This window comes from Camelina sativa, chromosome 4, assembly GCF_030686135.1.
Source record: "Camelina sativa cultivar CO46 ecotype springtype chromosome 4, ASM3068613v1".
NCBI classification, from domain to species: Eukaryota; Viridiplantae; Streptophyta; class Magnoliopsida; order Brassicales; family Brassicaceae; genus Camelina; species Camelina sativa.
The window spans coordinates 16534790-16554488 of NC_141883.1; the positions used below are offsets into that span (position 1 = coordinate 16534790).

General features: G+C 33.3%; 3 protein-coding genes and 1 pseudogene across 4 annotated transcripts; 2 read left to right on the forward strand and 2 right to left on the reverse strand.

The window, feature by feature from the left end:
• Window positions 1-1308: 1308 nt before the first annotated feature.
• LOC104780332 (putative F-box/LRR-repeat protein At3g44810) lies at window positions 1309-3471 on the reverse strand. Of its 2 annotated transcripts, XM_087510226.1 has the most exons (4): window positions 3356-3471; window positions 2065-2991; window positions 1833-1979; window positions 1309-1751 (listed from the first exon to the last, which is right to left on the reverse strand). In XM_087510226.1, exons 2-4 carry the CDS (start codon window positions 2977-2979, stop codon window positions 1485-1487), a joined length of 1329 nt encoding a protein of 442 aa, XP_087366352.1. In that variant the 5' UTR covers window positions 2980-2991; window positions 3356-3471; the 3' UTR covers window positions 1309-1484. The 2 variants fall into 2 exon arrangements, with proteins under 2 accessions (XP_087366352.1, XP_019100160.2); XM_019244615.2 differs by lacking the exon at window positions 3356-3471 and having other exon boundaries at window positions 2065-3000.
• A 5258-nt stretch (window positions 3472-8729) lies between these two features.
• LOC147945829 (putative receptor-like protein kinase At3g47110 pseudogene) lies at window positions 8730-10605 on the forward strand (annotated as a pseudogene).
• Window positions 8730-12118, forward strand: LOC104783774 (putative LRR receptor-like serine/threonine-protein kinase At3g47570). Its single transcript, XM_019244612.2, has 2 exons — window positions 8730-11418; window positions 11511-12118. Exons 1-2 carry the CDS (start codon window positions 10638-10640, stop codon window positions 11870-11872), a joined length of 1143 nt encoding a protein of 380 aa, XP_019100157.2. The 5' UTR covers window positions 8730-10637; the 3' UTR covers window positions 11873-12118.
• A 57-nt stretch (window positions 12119-12175) lies between these two features.
• LOC104780333 (BTB/POZ domain-containing protein At3g44820) lies at window positions 12176-15694 on the reverse strand. Its single transcript, XM_010504829.3, is given in 4 exon segments — window positions 12176-14312; window positions 14315-14525; window positions 14920-14989; window positions 15289-15694. Coding segments are annotated over 4 exon segments (1950 nt in total). The 5' UTR covers window positions 15339-15694; the 3' UTR covers window positions 12176-12693.
• Window positions 15695-19699: the final 4005 nt, after the last annotated feature.

Sequence of the window (19699 nt, forward strand, 5' to 3'; positions counted from 1 at the left end):
TGATACCCTTTTTTTTTATCTACTGTTCAATTCAAACTAAAACACATTTTAAATTATTAATGTTTGAAACCTGTGAATAATACGATCTATTACGTACACTAAATATTCTCTTACTTTTCTTTTTTAACTTCCAAACTTAAAATGAAAAATCAAACTAGAAATGTGAACAATGCAAAACCTTTCTATGGTTATAGAAAAATATTTGTAACTTTTCCTAATATTTTCTTATCAGAATTTGGACCTTAAATTTTGTCATTAATTTATAAATTTAATCAAAATTATATTTTAGTTTTATAAAATTTTATATTTTAAGAAAAGGAAACGGTACACGTGTGTTGCCGGGAGACAGACTTGTTGATTAATAAAAGACAAAAAATACTGTTTATATTTGTAATCGGAAAATAATCGGATTAGGCGTAAAATAATCAGAGATCTGATTTTATTAGACGATTAGTCATTAATCGAGACAGATAAAGTGGGGTTAGTGATTACACGGGGAGTAATTAGGCTTGGATGTTTTGAAAAATGCTTAAATTTATAATAAAAAAGAAACCAAACCTAAAACAAAATCTAATATTAATTTCTAATATTATAATTATATTAAATGGTGGTAGATTTGGGAAACTATGGAGTGTGCTTTAATTATCCATAAAAATTGTTTTAATGCTATTTTAGGGTATTTCTCTTTAATTATAGGAAAATTTAGTAATTTATAACACATTTTAAGGTATTAATTTTGGTACAAAAATTCAAAATAAATTAGTTTTTTTTTCAATTGATAACAAGGGAAATTCATAATAATTTTAAAATTCAATTAATATTACAAAGTTTTTTATTTAATTTAATATGAGTAATTAAATTGTTTAATAAAATTTTATATATTTCATTTAATAAATTTATTATATTTCTAATTAATTTTTAAAAATGCAGTCATTGTATTTAAAAATACATACTGTAGGTTCAAACACAACTATATCTATGTGTAGATCCTAACTGTAGTTATTTACTTATCCATATCCCAAAAAATCACAAAGGTCTTTTCCAAAACCCTATTAACTTTATGGTAAGAGTCTTCAAAGCTTTTTCCTTATGCCTACGTTGCACAACTGTGTCTTGAGATCATCTATGTTCCTAAATCATCATACTGAACATTTATGCTACCCAAATCCACCACTGTTCGTAGTCACTCATCAAACAGTTAGCAAAAATTTATGCACAAACACAGATTCATGCAAACGGAGAGCGAAAATTACCAGTTACTGTAAGGTTATAGACTTTGGCATAGAGGAGTAGGAAGAAGCCATAGAATTAATAATCAAGAGATATATTAAGAATAATATTCTTTAAAAGAAAGATACTTATAAAAGGAACAATAGTTGTTCAAGAAGCCATAGTTTAAGGACCAGCATAAATTATTAAAACATAAGACATATAGAACAACATATAGATGATAAGGATGCTGCTGCTGCTGCTGATGATGATGATCAAACAAATTGCATCGTGAGAGTGGATGAGGCTCTCGGAAGCTTCAACAGATCCTCTGTGAGTTGCACCCTTTTGGAGTCAACCAATGTCATTGAAAAGTGGACTTGCAGCAATTGAAGGCGCTCCATTTTCAGTAGGAAGTGGCTGACATGCTTCAGCTCGTTTTCAGTTCCTTGATAACACGTGATACCCAAGAAGTTTATCTTGTTAGTCTGTGGAATGGGGATTCCATCAAACTCATGTCCATACGTGCAAGGGTACAGAGCCTGAAGTATTAACATAAGAGACCACTTTAATTTAGTTTCATGCCATAGTCATATATATAAAGTAAGATTTTTGCTTCTTACCGAGAGGATTAGACATTTTAGGTTTGGAGAATTCTTTAGCACAAGTGGCAATAGCTCTTTCCAAACTTTTTCTTTGTTACCAAAAAACACCAACTCAAGGAGGTTCTTGAATACAGGTAGCCCACCTTTGCAGCATTCCGAAATCACCTGAAACACACACACACAGTATGTTATTTTTGTTGTATAAGTTCTAACCGAATGATAATGTGACCATGCACACAAAGAAACTGACCTCAGTAGCAGAAAATGTCAATTGAAGCTTCTTGACGTTGCGTATCCCATTCATGAGAACCGTCACATTCGGTTCAAATGGCTCATCACATTCTTCAGGTTCTAGGAAATGAAGATCCAGCGTAGCTTTGACAAGTGAATCCAAATTACAACGATGATACTTACGCCGAGCATAATCAGCATAGAAGAGGTCGACAAGATTTGGTGCATCAAGTGAAATGAATTCGAACAGATGAACATCTTCAGCGCATTTAGAGATGATAGAAAGTCTCTTAAGGGTTTTGCTGGAAATGATTTCTGGTGTTCCAAAAAAATACTTGTGGTGTATGGTTAAGTCCTCAAGTGCAGGGCAACCAGCAAGAAGCACATCAGAAAACTCGGTTCCCATAAACCAAACTGAATGAAGGAACAGAATCTTAAGTACTGGAAGAAACGTATCAGAAGGAACACAGTCGATGCAAAATTCTTTTCCCAATATTAGCTTCACCAATGTTTTGCTGACGAATAAATTGGATGGCAAACGAGTCCGCATATGAAATGTTAAGCATAGCTGCAGCTCAGAGACACCTCGGTCCAGGGTATTTATTATCCAGCCGTCAACATGATCCTCGCCAGGTTCCTCTCCACATTTGAGTGACAACTTGTTGATAGGTTGAGCGCCTTGCAAAGCCAATGTTCTGTCCACAAAATTCCTGAAACTCTCATTGATTTCGTCCATATCATCTTCACCTACTTCTTCCGGGTTCAAAAAGTCGGAGTCGTCAAAGTCGAGATTCTGCCGGACAGCAAACAAAGTCCTCCACCTCTTGGCGAGAACAGAAGTTGAAGCGGCCTGTTTGGTTGGAAGGAAGGACAAGATTTCGACAAGAAGTTCGTCTGGAAGACAATCCCATGAAGCCATAGAGACAGAACCCATCCCTAGTTGTACCTGAAACATGAAAATTGAGGTCTATCACTAATTAACACATTCCAGCAACCACCAATATGCCACAAGTATGTAAAGGACAACACACTTTAGAGAAAATGGAATATTCCGACAACCTAGACAAAAATCAAAATTGACACCAAAAAACGGAAGATAAGGAGATGGTTTCTACACAGACAAATAGATACAGTTTCCATATTGAAAAAAATTACATTAGAGAGAGACTTTAAGATTCCTTAAACAAAGCTACTAGGCCAAAGCTTTCAGGTTCAATTTAAACACCAAAACCCTAAAATTTCAAGCTTTCTCTCCAAGAGACATAAAAATAAATTCATCAACAATTGAAAACGAACTCAAGGATACTTACACGAACAACAACTTCTTCTCAATTTCTCATTTCTCAAGGTTTAGTTTTGAGAATTTTTGTCTCTTTTTTTTTTCTGTGGTCTTGATTGGTTTTTAGGATGTTATAAGGTGGATGATAATGGAGCTTATTAGTCATTGGATAGGTTATCACTTAACTCATCACCTTATTGGCTATAACTAGGTAAGAATTTGTGTAAAGATGCCATGTGGGAAAATTTGTATTTTCTTCTGATTTAGGTAACTTTAGTGATTTAATTCTATATATATATATAATTAGATTATACTCCCTCCGTTTCAAAATATAAGATGTTTTGAGTGAAAGCACGCAGATTAAGAAATAACCACTTTAAAAAAGATCAACCAATCATAAACAAGACTGCATAAAAATAAATAATAAGAAAATATAAAAATAATCTAAAAATTACTTAAAAAGTTGAAAGCATCTTATATTATGAAACAAAGAAAAACCTCTAAAACATTATATATTATGAAAGATTATAAAGTGTAAATGGCAAGATAGATAGTTCAAATAATAGGTAGAGAAAAATCTACAATGGTGCTTTCTGTGTTGCTGTTATATATAATAAACCTTTAAATTTGATATTAGGTAGAGTTATCATTGGCATAACTTCAGTGTATCCTATGTTTGATTTTATTTCCTTGATGCTGAAGAAATATTGGTATAGTTTGATTTTGTGGATCCTATTGTCACGGGTCAGGGGACAGGGGCTAGCTGGGGTAGAAGATGGGACGCAGGAAATAACAAGAGAATAGCCCAAAACCTATTTTGTGTGTTTTGTGTTTCTTGTGAGAGAAGCAACAGCATTCCCAGAGTGGAAAAGACTTCAAATCTAATTCATATAAGGACTAGGAGACTTTGGAGCTAATAAATATAAGTGCAGAGGGTTCACAATAGATCATCACAACATAGGAAGCTACTGAGAGAGAGGGTTTTCGGGTTGTTTCGACTTGGGAAATATATGGTTGTCTTCACCGTATTTAATTGTCATTTCGAGGTAGTACTCGGAAGCAGGGCAGAGGGTATGGAAGGAAACTAAGTGTGTTGAGGTGAACTTTACTTGAGCGTCACAACAGAATCTCGTAGCTGTAAGGAAAGTATACGTGTCCAAAATAATTTCTTATTAGTGTTTTACGAATTTTCATAATCCATATGCTAACATCTCCCATTTCCGACACCAGCAAAAAATGCAAATATACACTAACATAGTAGTTCTTCTAAAACTCTCTCTCGGAATTTACTAATACACATATACTTAAACATGTAAGTAACATCATACATATATTCAGTTCTTACATACCCATAAGAAATGTGATACACACAACACTACTTTACTTGAGTGTCAGCAAGTAGACTAATGGGCACAATAGACCACCAACAAGACTTATCTTTCTATCGTTTATCTAAATAGGTCAAGCCTACCTACCTAAATTCACCACTAGTTCCAGTGAGCATATACTTACTCTCCTTAGAAGTTTACGAAAATTCTATGGCTCAACCATTAAACACATACTTAGCAAAGAGAATAACCGCAATACCAACCCATGAACAAAACAAAGCATCAGATAAACCTTATGAAGGTGAAACTTTATCATATATGTTCTTAATATCACCATAGCAAGAACCACTAGTTGAATCCAGCATTTTTCCTACTTCTCAGAGAGTTTCACAACAAATTCTATGGTCTAATGATCAAATACATACTTATCAAAGACGTCAGAGGAGATACCAAAGTCAGGAAAAAAGCAAAGCATCAAAGAATAATCAAATGCTATATACCTTATGAAAGGTGGAACTTCAGGTCAGCAACAACCACAGTGATATCACTTTTTCAACCCTGATTTGCAAAACCTGCAAAATCGAAATCCCTGAAAGAACATACATCTTCTGTACTATCTCTATTAAATGGTTGAGATATGAGTATGTAACAGGCATGAGTTCGTTTTTTCCCATGTCAAGATCCAAATTTTCTCATGAACAAACCAAACAGTTTCTAAACACTTCTTTTCTGAGCATATTTTGAATGATATGGCGAGCAAAGAGTTGCAAAAGCTGAAAATGGAGCGAGGGATTTACCATTTGTTTCCTTCTCTGTGAAACTCAGAGACTTTGGCAGCAGGTGCCATAGTGGAGGAAGATGGAAGCCAGCACCGAACAAAAATGATTTTGAGTTATGTTTCAATTTATATTTGAAGTTAGAGAAGATAACCCTGATACGGAAGCTTCTTCCTAAGGTTTTTGGAAATTTTTGGAAGTGTAAAGAAGCACAAAACAAAGGCGATTTCGAAAGAAATAAATTTATTTGAATGCATTTTAGAAGCGCTCAGATATTTTATGATTCTAGATTGGAAGCGTTTTAAAAAAAAAAAAATTGAAACCATGTGAATCTTTTATATATTTTCACTGAACTAGAAAACCACAATTAATTAGTTTAAAAGTTATAAAGAAATGTGAATCTTTGTCTTTCTTCTCAAAGAATATGACAGTTGTATATTATTAGAATATTATAAATTATGTTGTGTTTGTGGAGTTGATGAATCTCATGAAAAGAAGAATGAAAATAATGTTTAAAATCTTTGATCTAATATTTTAGTTTTATCTATGCATGGTTGAGTTAACTACCAAATATATCTTAAGTATTATCAGTTTCTTAGTCGTCTATACTGCCTTCGCAGGACACTAGTGATTGATAACTTTACTTTTTGCTTAACTATTTACTGCTCGTTTTGTATCTATCTATATATATAAAATTAATTTTTCTCTCTTCATCTTCCACATCATCATTCATCTAATCAATATTTACTTTTGTTTTTGCATAAAAAAATACTATTTTAAATACTAGGTTTTCAACCCACGTTACGCGTGAGTTTATTTGATATATTTTGATAAATATTATATATGATTGATTACGGTAATAAATTATTATCTCATAAAAAATTAAAATTAAAACTAAGGAAAAAAAAATAAATTTCAGATACATAATTTTTTAAAATATAAAAATCAGTTGTGTTATAAAATCAAATCTCATAAAAAAATCATTAATTTAACTTGACGTCCAGACGAGGCAAATCAAACTGATGACCTCACATATCCTAAACCATTTTCTTTGACCACCAGAAAAACGAAACAATTTTATAATCATGAATTTAACTCGTTTTCATATTTAATCGATCGCTACCACCTATGTTTTCGTGTTTTTTATTCAATCTTTTCTTATTCTTCATATTCTTTCTTCTCATTTTCATTGTCAAATTTTGTGTTAATTGTCATTGTAACTTTTACCGTTTGGTTTTTCGTTATACTCTTTTTCTTCTTCTTCCTCGTCAACTTCTTCACATTCTTCCACTGAAAAATCTTTTTTTAGACTACCACACAACTTGTTAACCCATCAAACTCTAAAAACAAAATCATTTCTTTTCTCATAAAATTTGTGAAATTCATGATTACCAACATACTCAACACATGCACCCAATTATTGACAATTTTATCCATATACTTATTTGGTTTTAGATCCACGCGTTTAGAAACTTCTCAAACCAAAATTCTTAATTGGTTTATAATATTTTAAAAACATAATAAAATATACTTATAATTATTTATTTAATATGAATCATATGATATATAGAAATATGAGTACACTATAAGAACATATTAATTATAAATAAATAATATCAATTATATTATATCATCAAATAATATCAATCGTATCATATTATCAAATAACCGTAACCGTATATAACAGTAACCGCTTGAACCGTAACCGTATTTAAACGTAACCGTTTAACCGTTTGTTAAACGGTGCTGGTTAAGGTTACAAAAAATTATAACCATAACCGATGGTTAATAAACCTTAACCGTGACAACTGTAACCCTGGTCATGCCTATGTATAGCTAATAAAACATGTGTGTTTGTCGTCCATCTTTCTTCTTTAAACCTCAAAATTTGACTCAAACATCAAATTAAGGTCTTGCGATGTCAATCCTTCTTCCTTAGACCAAAAAATAAAAAATTAATGAAAGAATATCAACTCATCTATAAAATCATACACAATAATATGTTTTATAGCTCATAAGAAATAAAAATCGCAAATATAGATAAATAAGATAATTTATGTTTTGCATCAATATTTAGAATATTTTAAACTTTTAAAAGGTTTTGAAATATAAAATTTGAACCTTTTAAAAATTTTCAATATTTATAATATTTTAAATTTTAAAATTTAAAACTTATAATATTTAAAAACTTTTTAAAAGCTAAGAACTTTTAAAAGTTTCAATATTTATAATATTTAAACTTATAAAATTATTAAATATTATAATATTTTTTTGAAACTGTTTAAAGTTTTAATTTGATCAAATAAAAAACCAGGTCAAACCAAATAAAACGTTTAAACTTGGACGCCTGATAAATCAAGCTTTCCTGCTCATTCGTTGTTGGAAGCATATTAATCTTATTTATATTGGTTCTGAACCATTGTCTAAAAACTTTCTAGCCGATGTGGGATATTGTGCTTAGTTCTTTGATTTACATAAATTTAAAATTTTCCTTTTTTAAAAAAATTCTGTAAATTTAAAAATGTTAATGATGACATGTCAAATCATGATTGATTGTTTAAAATAATTCTTAATATAGAAAATTCTGGAAATCATATAAAATGTTAATAAGTGATATGTCAAATTTCTATTGGTTGTTTAAAATCCTAGGTGGACGGCTTTAGGAGCTTATAGCTCCTACTTTTTATTAATATAGATTCATTAATTACTTATTTATTATTTATCATTAATTATAATAAAAATAAATAAAAAATGAATTAACTAAAATTAATTAAATTTTTAAATAGTATGAGGAATAATAGATTTTTTTAGTACACATAATAAAATTAATAACTATATAAAAATGAATTAAGTAAAATAAATAAAAATTTTAAAATAGTAAAAATAATACTATGAATTTGTTTTAGTAATAATGTTATTATTCAAATTATAACCAAAAAATGATCATATTCCAAAATTTAGAATGGGTTAATGAGTTTTAGAATGGAAGTAAGATTCTAATTCATGGTGGAGTTTTAAAATTACTCTTTAGAATTTTACAATTTTTACAAACTGTTTAGTCGGCAGTGATATAACACGAAACCTGTCGTCAATTGGTTCTATTCTTAAAGATTAGTCAAATGGTTTTGCTTTTGAGAAAGTGGACAACTTGACTTGACTTGAGTTTTGAGAAAACAATTATTTGCATATTTTTGTATGTTTTTACTCTATAAGTTTCATTAATACTACATTACTACTACCACCACCATTTCTACCATTTGCATGTTTTTGTTCCTTCTTTGTACTTACTTCCCTGCAAATTATGAGATTGTTTGTTTTACTTGTTTTTTTTAGTGCTCTCATGCTACGTGATGAAGCATATCGTTTTAAAGATGAAACCGATATGATGGCGTTGCTGGAGTTCAAGTATCAAGTTTCTGAAGAAAAAAGAGTTGTCTTGTCCTCTTGGAATAACTCAAATCCTCTCTTCAAATGGAATGGGATTACCTGTGGCCGCAAACACAAGAGAGTAACTGCTTTGGACCTTGGAAGATTGCAATTGGGCGGCGTGATATCACCATCTATTGGTAATCTTTCGTTTCTCATATCACTTAATCTCTCGGATAACTCTTTCAGTGGTATCATCCCTCAAGAAGTTGGAAACTTGTTTAGACTTAAACACTTGGATATGAGCTTTAATTTTTTGGGAGGAGGGGATTCAAGTCAGCCTGTCTAACTGCTCTAGATTGCAAGGGCTTGATTTATTTTCAAATCATCTTGGAGAAGGTGTTCCTTCAGAACTAGGGTCATTGACAAAGCTTGTATTTTTATATCTTGGTCGAAACAAGCTGGAAGGGAAGCTCCCTGCATCTCTTGGAAACTTGACATCCCTGAGAAGTCTTACGATTGCACGTAACAACATGAAAGGAGAAATTTCAGAAGATATAGCTAGATTGACTCACATGGTGGAACTTAATTTAGGAGTGAACAATTTCGTAGGTGTTTTTCCTCCAGCCATCTACAATTTTTCCTCACTTAAGTATTTATACATCTCTGGTAACCATTTCTCGGGTTCCTTGAGGCCTGATTTTGGTAAGCTGCTACCAAACCTACAAGAGTTAAATATGGGAGGTAATAGTCTCACAGGAGTCATTCCAACAACACTTTCCAATATCTCGACCCTTCAAAAGTTAGGGATCGATGATAACAATCTGATTGGCAGTATTCCTCCAAGCTTTGGGAAATTACGGAATTTGCAACTGCTATTAATTCAAAGTAATTCGTTAGGAAGTTACTCTGTTGGAGATCTTGAATTTATGGTTGCTCTAACTAACTGCACAAAACTAGAGACCTTAGAGATTGGTCACAATAGGCTCGGGGGTGAATTACCTACCGCCACTGCGAATCTCTCCACGAACCTCTACCATCTAGACCTTGGAATAAATTTCATCTATGGAAGCATTCCTTATGACATTGGGAATCTCATAAGTTTACGAAGCCTTGGCTTGCAAGAAAATATGTTGACTGGTGCATTTCCAACTTCTCTTAGTAAGCTTTTCAACTTGGAGGGATTAAATCTCATGTCAAATAATTTTTCAGGAGAATTACCATCTTTCCTAGGCAACCACACTCGGTTAGACATTCTATATTTGGACAACAATAATTTTGAAGTAACTATTCCTCTGAGTCTCAGTAACTGTACTTCTCTGCGGGAGTTATACATTAATTCTAATAAGTTGGTTGGGACTATACCACGGGAAATTATGCAAATCCAGTCCCTTGTTAATCTAGACATGTCAGGTAATTTCTTGACCGGCTTTCTACCACTAGATGTTGGACAACTTGAATATCTTGTTCAACTATCAGTTGGACATAATAAATTGTCTGGACAAATCCCACATGCCTTGGGAAATTGTCTCTCGATGGAAATACTTTTGATGCAAGGAAACTATTTTGATGGGGCCATTCCAGATATAAGAAGGTTAAAAGCTGTTAACAGAGTTGATTTCTCGAACAATAATCTCTCTGGGAGTATACCTGCATATCTTGCAAATTTTTCCTCTTTAGAATATCTCAACTTATCGGTCAACAACTTGGAGGGAAGTGTGCCAACAGATGAACAGAAGGAATATTTCAGAATGCTACAACAGTTTCAGTATTTGGAAACAAAAATCTTTGTGGAGGCATCAAGGAATTAAAACTTAATCCATGCTTTACGGGAGGTCCACTTATGGGATCAAAGCATTCCTCTTACCTAAAGAAGGTTGCGATTGAAGTAAGCATAGGCATGGGTTTGCTTTTGCTGTTTTTCATAGCTTTACTTTCTCTACGTTGGTTTAGAAAAAGAAAGAAGAACCAGCAGAGTAATAATCCATCTACTTCCACACTGGATGTCTTTCATGAGCATATAAGTTATGGAGAGATCCGAAATGCGACTGATGGATTCTCTTCGAGCAATATGGTTGGGTCAGGAAGTTTTGGTACTGTATATAAAGCCTTGCTCCCTGCAGAGAACAAGATTGTTGCAGTGAAAGTTCTAAACATGCAGAGACGTGGAGCAATGAGAAGCTTTATGTCAGAATGTGAATCCCTCAAGGACATAAAGCATCGTAATCTTGTGAAACTATTGACGGCTTGTTCAAGTATTGATTTCCAAGGAAACGAATTTAGAGCTCTCATTTATGAGTTCATGCCTAATGGAAGCTTGGATAATTGGCTGCACACAGAAGAAGTCGAAGAGATCCATAGGCCTTCAAGAACATTGACATTTCTTGAAAGGCTCAACATTGCCATAGACGTGGCTTCTGTTTTGGACTATCTTCATTTCCATTGTCATGAACCTATAGCTCATTGCGATCTTAAGCCAAGCAATGTCCTTCTAGACGATGATCTTACAGCTCATGTTAGCGACTTTGGTCTATCCCAGCTTCTCCTAAAATTCGACCAAGAGTCCTTCCTCAGCCAACTCAGCTCGACCGACGTCAGAGGAACCGTCGGCTATGTTGCACCGGGTAAAACTGTCACACATGTGATATCTTGTACGTAGAAAACGCATATATTATGTTTTCATATACAATCTTGTTTTTTATGGATTATGGTGCAGAGTATGGAATGGGAGGACAACCATCAACACATGGTGATGTTTATAGCTTTGGGGTTCTCCTTTTGGAAATGTTCACTGGAAAACGACCAACCAGTGAATTCTTTGAAGGAAACTTTACTCTCTACAGTTATACCAAGTTGGCGTTGGCAGAAAGAGTACTGGACATTGCAGACAAATCAATTCTTCACAGCGGTCTAAGAGTCGGTTTTCCTATTGTTGCGTGCTTGACATTGGTTTTGGAGGTGGGACTAAGGTGCTGTGAAGAATCTCCAGCGAACCGGTTGGCAACTAATGAAGCCGCAAAGGAGTTAATATCCATCAGAGAGAGGTTCTTTAAAGCCAGAAGAACAGCTAGACGTTGAACTGTTACTCGTTTTCCTTCACAAACTTTCAAACCTAGCTACCTAAAGGCTTATTCTGAAGCCTCAAAAAAAAATAATCGTTTTCATAATGTGTGGTTTTCCTCTTTATATATGTACCGTAGTGCTTGTCTGCTTGGGGAGTGTTTTCAATGAAAGATTGTGTTATTTGCATACAAAAGATGAATGATATGTTGTAAGATATGTTGTAAGAATAGTAACTAATAAAGAGAAGAAGAAGAAGAAAAATCAAATTGTCCTTCTACGGAGAAAAGAAATTTATAAATAATGAAGCAGCATCTCGAAGATTCAAAAGCAACAATATTGTGGGTGTTTAATAGATAGTAACAAGCTGTAAGTTATACAAATAGATAGTTACAAGCTGTAACTTACAACACATCTACATATATTCAAATACAAATCATATCAAAACAGACAAGAATTATACCCCTTTTGATCTATACCTCCTAACTCTAGTTATTTACTTTGATCGATGTGTATCGGTATCCAAAAAACCACCAAGATCAGTCACGCCTTTTTCACAAATCTATCAAACTTTGATGGTAATAAAGAGTCTCTTCAATGCTTTTGCCTTGTGAGAAAAACCGCGACAAAGACTCTAAACCGAAGAGGGATAAAGATTCTTCTTCAAATGGCCAGCTTCTGTTCTTGGGCCTTTTTTCCCGGAAAAGAGAGAAACTTTCAGCTGGTTACTCCGGGAAAAGAGAGACTTCCTCGAGGGAATGCCTCAAGAAAGGAAAAAGGAACTTTCTCTATGTTGGCCTCTAAGAGAGGAGTGGATGATAAATGTTTTTGGAGGGAGATTACCCGAAAAATGAGAAGCTTTTACGGTGTTTGGAATGGCGGGAGGAACGAGGGAGTGCGTGGTCAGCAGTAGCTGATCTAGGAGTGCTGGACACCGAGCTATGAACTGTATCATTCTTAGCATCAGAAGCTCGTGGAAGAAGAAACTTACAGCCAAGCTTGACCAGACGAGGCGAGCTCATTGAGCTAGAGGACTTGCTCACTCTCTTCTTCATCTCCTGCTTGATACTCTGAAACTCATCTTCCAGTTCTCCAACCCGTGACCTCATTTTCTGCATATCAACTTTTAAAACCTGGTTTTGCCGCACAATGGTCACCCAACCATCTCGCTGAACTATCTCCTGTCCTGTTCTTCCACCAGGGATCGTCACTGCAGGAGCTGTTTCTGTGTTTGTGACATTTAGACCGCCTGCAAGAGCGGTTCTGAGATGCATTTGTTCGAAGAAGAGAACTTGAAGAACAACTCTGAGCGGTAACCTATCGTTATGGGAAGCATGAGCGCAAGCGTCTATAGAGAGTCTTTGGTAGTCCATGATGTTACAGAGTTGTTCCTTGTCTCTATCTGAAAGCCATGGATGCTCCTTAAAATAGATATCAAATGCTCTGTATAGACCATCATACAAGGGTCTTGAAGATTCTGGAAGTGCTGCTGCAAGAGACCGCATCTTATCCGGTTTCAGATTCACGTCAGAAGCAACCTCTGCCATGTAGTTATCAACCAGCTTCGCCACTTTTCTTAAAGGCACTGAAGAAGGAGATGTCACTGGATCCAAAGATGGAGGAGAGAACTCAGGTAACTGTGAGGATGACAATGACGATACAAAATGGCATATCATTCGTTCAACACAATCTACATTGTAGAGCGTCTCTGAATCAGAATAGTTAAGAATCAGAAGATTCTCAAGCGTTGCAAGCTCCAACTGCATCCCTATTCTTTTCTCCAACTTCTTTACACAATTTCCATCAACTCCTAAGATGAACGCAACACGAAGAAGACCTAACAAGAACTTGCAGAACGATCTTCCTCTCTTTTCAGGTAGTAGGCTTAGAATGGTTTCAAGCAAAGCAATCTGATCAACAGGAGACATAGAGGATGGTGAAGAAGCCGTTGCCAAACTAAAACTCACAACTCTTCTTCTACTTTTACTGCTGTCACCACTTGTTCCGCTCTGCCACCGTCCCAAACCCGGTAAGTACTTTCTCGCATAATACATCATAGCACCAGCTAAACTTTCTGCACGTATACCTTTTGTTTCCATAGTCTTGATGAGTCTTTTAAACAAATCTACACTAAGATAAGAAACATCTTCGTACCACCAATCTGAACCCGCGCTTCTCATTCGCGCTCCCGTGTTTATTCCATTCCATAAAATGCTTCCACCTGGACTCTGCAATGTGCCATACATCATCATAGGCCATCCAAACAAACTAGGGTCAGTACAAACCATTGTGGACACAGCGTTCATAATTTTTGGTATTGTCTGAAGCTTTTCTGCACTCTTCAACACAGGACTGCAGCTTTGTAAGGCCAAGATACAGTCTTTCCAACTGCGAAGCACGTATATGTGCAGAAATGTTTCGACTTGTGAAATCAAGTTATCTTCCCCGTACTCATTTGCATTTCGAGGTAGTCAGCTGCACAATGTGTGGAGACTATGTTTTTCGAGGTGATATCTACTCGAGTCCCGTAACAGAATCTTGCAACTAGCAGGAAATTGTCTGCGCCACCAGGGAACTCTTCAAGCACTGTAGTCCAGAGTGATTCATTACCAGTGATATTAAAATCTTCATACATCCGTGCTAGCTTTCCACATTTCGAAACCAATGGAAACTGCAAATACAAAGATACATAACTCTTGTAGTTCTTGCAAAACAGTTGCTACTAGTACTCATATATAGACAGATTCATATAACATTGATACATATATTTCATAATTTCAATAAACATAACCATACATGTCGTTACATGTTTACACAACCATAACTAGTAGCTGAATCTATGTAATTGTTACCACAAGTAGACTAATGCGAACAAGTAAGCACCAACTAGTCTTTTTTCAAGGCTACACTGCAGCAGAACATTTATGTTCCTAACATCATTATACTAAGTACCACCTAGCTAAATCCTGCTTAACGGGCGAACACATACTTACAGTAGAAGACAAAGGCGATACCAAACTCATGAAGAAAGCAAAGCATCAAAGAACAATCAAAACTAGATTTACCTTATGAAGATGGAACTTCACATCATCAACAACAACAGTGATATCACTTGACAGTCCTGTCTTGCAAAACCTGCATATTTAAAACCCAGCTCTCTCTAAGATTTACTATCTATTCAATCCAATGTTTGAGATATAAGCTTCGATCCAAAATTGTTCATTCACAAGCCAAATTGTGTTAAGTTAGTCCTCTCTCTGAGCATCTTTAAAATGACATGGCAAGTGAAGAAAGGTACAAACTTTAAAGTCTCTGAGCTACCGACATCATAAATTTGAACAATTGAATGAAGTTTGAACAGAACCCATGAACTTAAATTGCATAAACAAAGCACACATACATGCAAATAGATAGATAGAGAGGTATGTCCGTACCAGTCGTTCCCTTCTCTGTCAAACTCAGAGACTTTTGCAACAGGTGGCATCTCACAGGAGAGAAGTAACCCAAATTCCAACCCAGAAAGATGATCAAAAATTGAAAGTTTCACATCTCATAAGGAAATATCAAAAAAAAAAAAAAAAATCCTACCAAACCCAGACAATAATTTAAAAATTGAATAAGAATTAAAAAAAAAAAGGGAGAAAACCACTAAACCACCATTAAAGCTTTCAAACTAAAACCAAATTTAAGACGAAGAAGAAAAAGAAACAATTTTTATTCATCATTTTAAAACCAAAAGTCACATAAGAAGAGAAGACGTCAAGAAAGGGGTCAGTTTCGTGGGCAATGGTGTGGTGTGGTGTGTGTTGTAGACCTTTACAGCTAAAATCAACCAAAGACAGAAGAAAACACAATTTTAAAAAATATAAATACTTTCTCCTTTTTTTTCACTAAAATTTAAAACAAACAATTTTTTTAGTTTTGGTAGGTAATAAGAAATAAAAAAAAAGAATGAGATTTCTTTTAAGAGTGAATTCAGGGAAAAAGTTTTATAGATCCCAGGAAGAAAAGGGTTTATTTCCTCTTTACGTTATGTAAATGATATTTTGAGATGAAGTTGGAAAATCTATACTAATCAAAAGTAGAAAAGTTATAAGCTCGTAAGACATCACCTAAACTTTAAAACTACCAATTGTGATTAGACATCTCACTAATTAATATTTTTAAAATTTTACTGAATTTTATATATTAAAAATTATTTTAAAACAACCTGTCAGGATTTGACATGTCATTCATTAACATTTTTTCAAATTTCCAGAATTTTTAGAAAAATAAAAAATTTTAAATTTATGGAAATAAAAGAACTATGTACAATATCCCACATCAACTAGAAAATTTTAGACAATGATTCAGAACCAGTATAAATAAGATTAATATGCTTCCAACAACGAATGAGCAGGAAAGCTTGATTTATCAAGCGTCCAAGTTTAAAAGTTTTATTCGGTTTGATCTGGTTTTTTATTTGATCAAATTAAAACTTTAAAAAGTTTCAAAAAAATATATTATAATATTTAAAATTTTTAAAAGTTTAAATATTATAAATATTGAAACTTTTAAAAGTTCTTAGCTTTTAAAAAGTTTTTAAATATTATAATTTTTAAATTTTAAAAGTTTAAAATATTATAAATATTGAAACTTTTTAAAAGGTTCAAATTTTATATTGGAAACCATTTAAAATTTTAAAATATTATAAATATTCATGTAATACAAAAATTATCTTATTTATCTACGTTTGTGCTTTTCATTTCTTATGAGTTGTAAAATATATTTTTGTGTATGATTTTATAGATGAGTTGATATTCTTTCATTAATTTTTTATTTTTATGAGAAAATAAATGATTTTGTTCTTGGAGTTTGATGGATTAATAAGTTGTGTGGTAGTCTAAAAAAATGTTTTTTTGTGGAAGAAAGTGAAGATGTTGACGAGGATGAAGAAGAAAAAGAGTATAGCGAAGAACCAGATGGTAAGATAATGATGACAATTACCACAAAATTTGACAATAGAAATGACAAGAAAGAATATGAAGAATAAGAAAACATTGAATAAAAACACGAAAACATAGGTGGTAGCGATCAATTAAATATGAAAATGAGTTAAATTCATGATGATAAAATTGTTTTGTTTTTCTGGTGGTGAAAGAAATGGTTTAGGATATGTGAGGTCATCAGTTTAATTCGCTTCGCCTGGATGTCGAGTTAAAGTCATGATTTTTTATTTATCAGATTTGATTTATAACACAACTGATTTTTATATTTAAAAAAATTATGTATCTGAAATTTAACATATTCTTTAATACTAATTTAATTTTTTTATAAGATAATATTTTACTACCGTCATCAATCATATATAGTTTTCATCAAAATATATCAAATATACCCATACATAGCGTGGATTCAAAACCTAGTACTACTAAAAAGTAATAAATCTGGTTGACAAAAAAAACAAAAAAAAAGTAATAAATCTGAAGGAAGAAGCGAGGGAATTAGGAGACAAAGAGACAAAAGTAACTGTGTCTATTGTGTCAAAGTGTTTCATACCATTTTTTAAAGGGTGAATTGCTCTTAGACCTACTTTATATCAAATTTATTTCATTTAATACTTACTACACTTTCTCATTTTTTCTTGCTTATGTGTCTTTTTTTATGACATGTCCTGCAACTAATATTGGGTAACTTAGGTTTGTTGGAATTGGGTAACTTAGGTTTGTTGGAAGAAAAGAATAGATTTTGGTGGATGGTCTCCTTCTCCCTTTCTCTCTCTCTTTTTTTTTCTTTCTTTCTTTCTTTTTTGTCATTTGTGTAGTTATATTAATAAATTATATAAATTTTTTTGTACAGTGCTCCTTTCTTTTATTTATTTGGGGTCTTTTTCGAAAGTATTTTTTAATGAATCCAATTTTAATGACATTTTGTTTTTATTGCTTTTCTTGTTCAAAGCAAAATTTCAATTATAATTGTTATTGTGATAAACTCATGTGCTGGGATGCATGAGGTCGCGTAGACGGTGTATTTTGCCGAGAAGATTGGGGGATTTTCTCTTGTTTTTATTGTTCTCAAATTTGGTTTTCTCTAACTAGAGACATTCTTCAAACTCGATACAGCACTAGTTGGAGCCTAATTGCTTCTCTTTTATCGTTGAACATATAGAAAAAAAAAAAGAGTTTTCGTAAAGTGATTCATTTATTAGATTTTTACTGATCTTATTAACTATTCTTTTTTTTTTCAAAAAACGATCTTATTAACTATTTATTCTTGGTAGAGATTAACTAATTAGCTGGTTTTTTCGGATGATCAGCCACACTGGGACTGAGACATGGCGGCTGATTCACCCTTGAATGTGTCACTTGCGATCCTGCAGTCATTTGGCCGGCTATTGAAATAAATTATTCCTGGTAGAGATTTTGCTAATGGTTTTACATCTATAAGCTATAATCCCTAAATCTTTTGTCTTAATGTAAATCTCTCTCTTTCAAATTAAAAATATCGACTCCCTTAGTCCCTTTATTGGATTCATTGTACAAACGGATTGTATATGAAATATAATATCACATTCACACAAAAAACATATTACCCAAATTTGGCTACGTATCTCAGTCTTAATAATATTTTTATACTAGATGAGAATCCGCCCGATATGCGGGTTTAAAGTTATAGAAATTAAATTAAATTTAAGAAAAAATATATTAAAATTTGTTGTATGTTATTTGTAAATTTTATTTTTGTTATAATAGACTGATTTATATTCATTAACAAATCTTTTATGTATGTTATTATTAAAAGTATTTTTTTTACACCTAAATATACTATATGTTACAAATATATTCTTTATCGCCATCTAGAAAATGTCTATATAAACACATTAAATCAATTATTTCACTTTCACTTCTGCATAGTTTTTTAATTACTAAAATTGTTGGTTCAAAAAATATTTTGAATAAAAAATATATTATATAATATATTAATCAATGATGTATCATCACAATAATGTATGACCACCATGGAGAAAACTTCGGCTCCGTTCTCATCTCTTATGGATAGAACCTTGCGTTCAACTTCCTCCACTATGGAGAAAACCTTGGTTCCGCCTTCCTCCCTGGGGGAGATAACTTTCCGTCCAACCTCCTGCACCTTCCTCACTTGAGGAGATAACTTTGTGTCCAACCTTCTTCACCATAAAGAGAACCTCGGCTCTGCCCTCCTCCTATGTAGGGAGAACATATTCACGTCCTTTTGCTATCTCAAAATGACTTGCTCCGACAACCAAAGAAAGTAAAAACCTTTTTCTAACGTCACAAAATCTTTTGATAGTAACTAATCTTAAATTTTCCAATGTATTTGTGATAGTAACTATGCCAAAGTGAAAGTAAAATAGTTGGCTTAATGTGTTTATATATTACATAATATACTAATCAATGATGTATAATCATAATAATGTATGACCGCCATGGAAAAAACATCGGCTCCGCCCTCATCCCTTATGGAGAGAACCTTGCGTCCAACCTCCTCTACCATGGAGAGAACCTTGGCTCCGCCTTCCTCACTTTGGGTGATAACCTTGCATCCAAATTCTTCCACCTTTCTCCCTAGGGTAGATAACCTTATCCAACTTTCTCCACCATAGAGAGAACCTCCGCTCTGCCCTCCTCCTGTGTGGAGAAAAAATGTTCACGTCTTTTTGCTATCTCAAAATGGCTTGCTCCAGCAACCAATGAAAGTAAAAACCTTTTTTTAACGTCACAAAATCTTTTGATAGTAACTAATGTTAAATTTCCTAATATATTTGTGGAAGTGTCTTTGATACACCATGACGAAGCCTCTGTCTCTGTAATGCCTCAACCGCCACAT

Bases quoted from the DNA above. Each gene is read 5' to 3' on its own strand.
- LOC104780332 (XM_019244615.2), bottom strand. From the start codon at position 3,000: ATGTTTCAGGTACAACTAGGGATGGGTTCTGTCTCTATGGCTTCATGG. The intron at 1,980-2,064 runs GTCAGTTTCTTT...TGTGTGTTTCAG, and splicing joins TGACATTTTCTGCTACTGAG to GTGATTTCGGAATGCTGCAA. The intron at 1,752-1,832 runs GTAAGAAGCAAA...TTAATACTTCAG, and splicing joins TAAAATGTCTAATCCTCTCG to GCTCTGTACCCTTGCACGTA.
- LOC104783774 (XM_019244612.2), top strand. From the start codon at position 10,638: ATGGGATCAAAGCATTCCTCTTACCTAAAGAAGGTTGCGATTGAAGTA. The intron at 11,419-11,510 runs GTAAAACTGTCA...ATTATGGTGCAG, and splicing joins CGTCGGCTATGTTGCACCGG to AGTATGGAATGGGAGGACAA.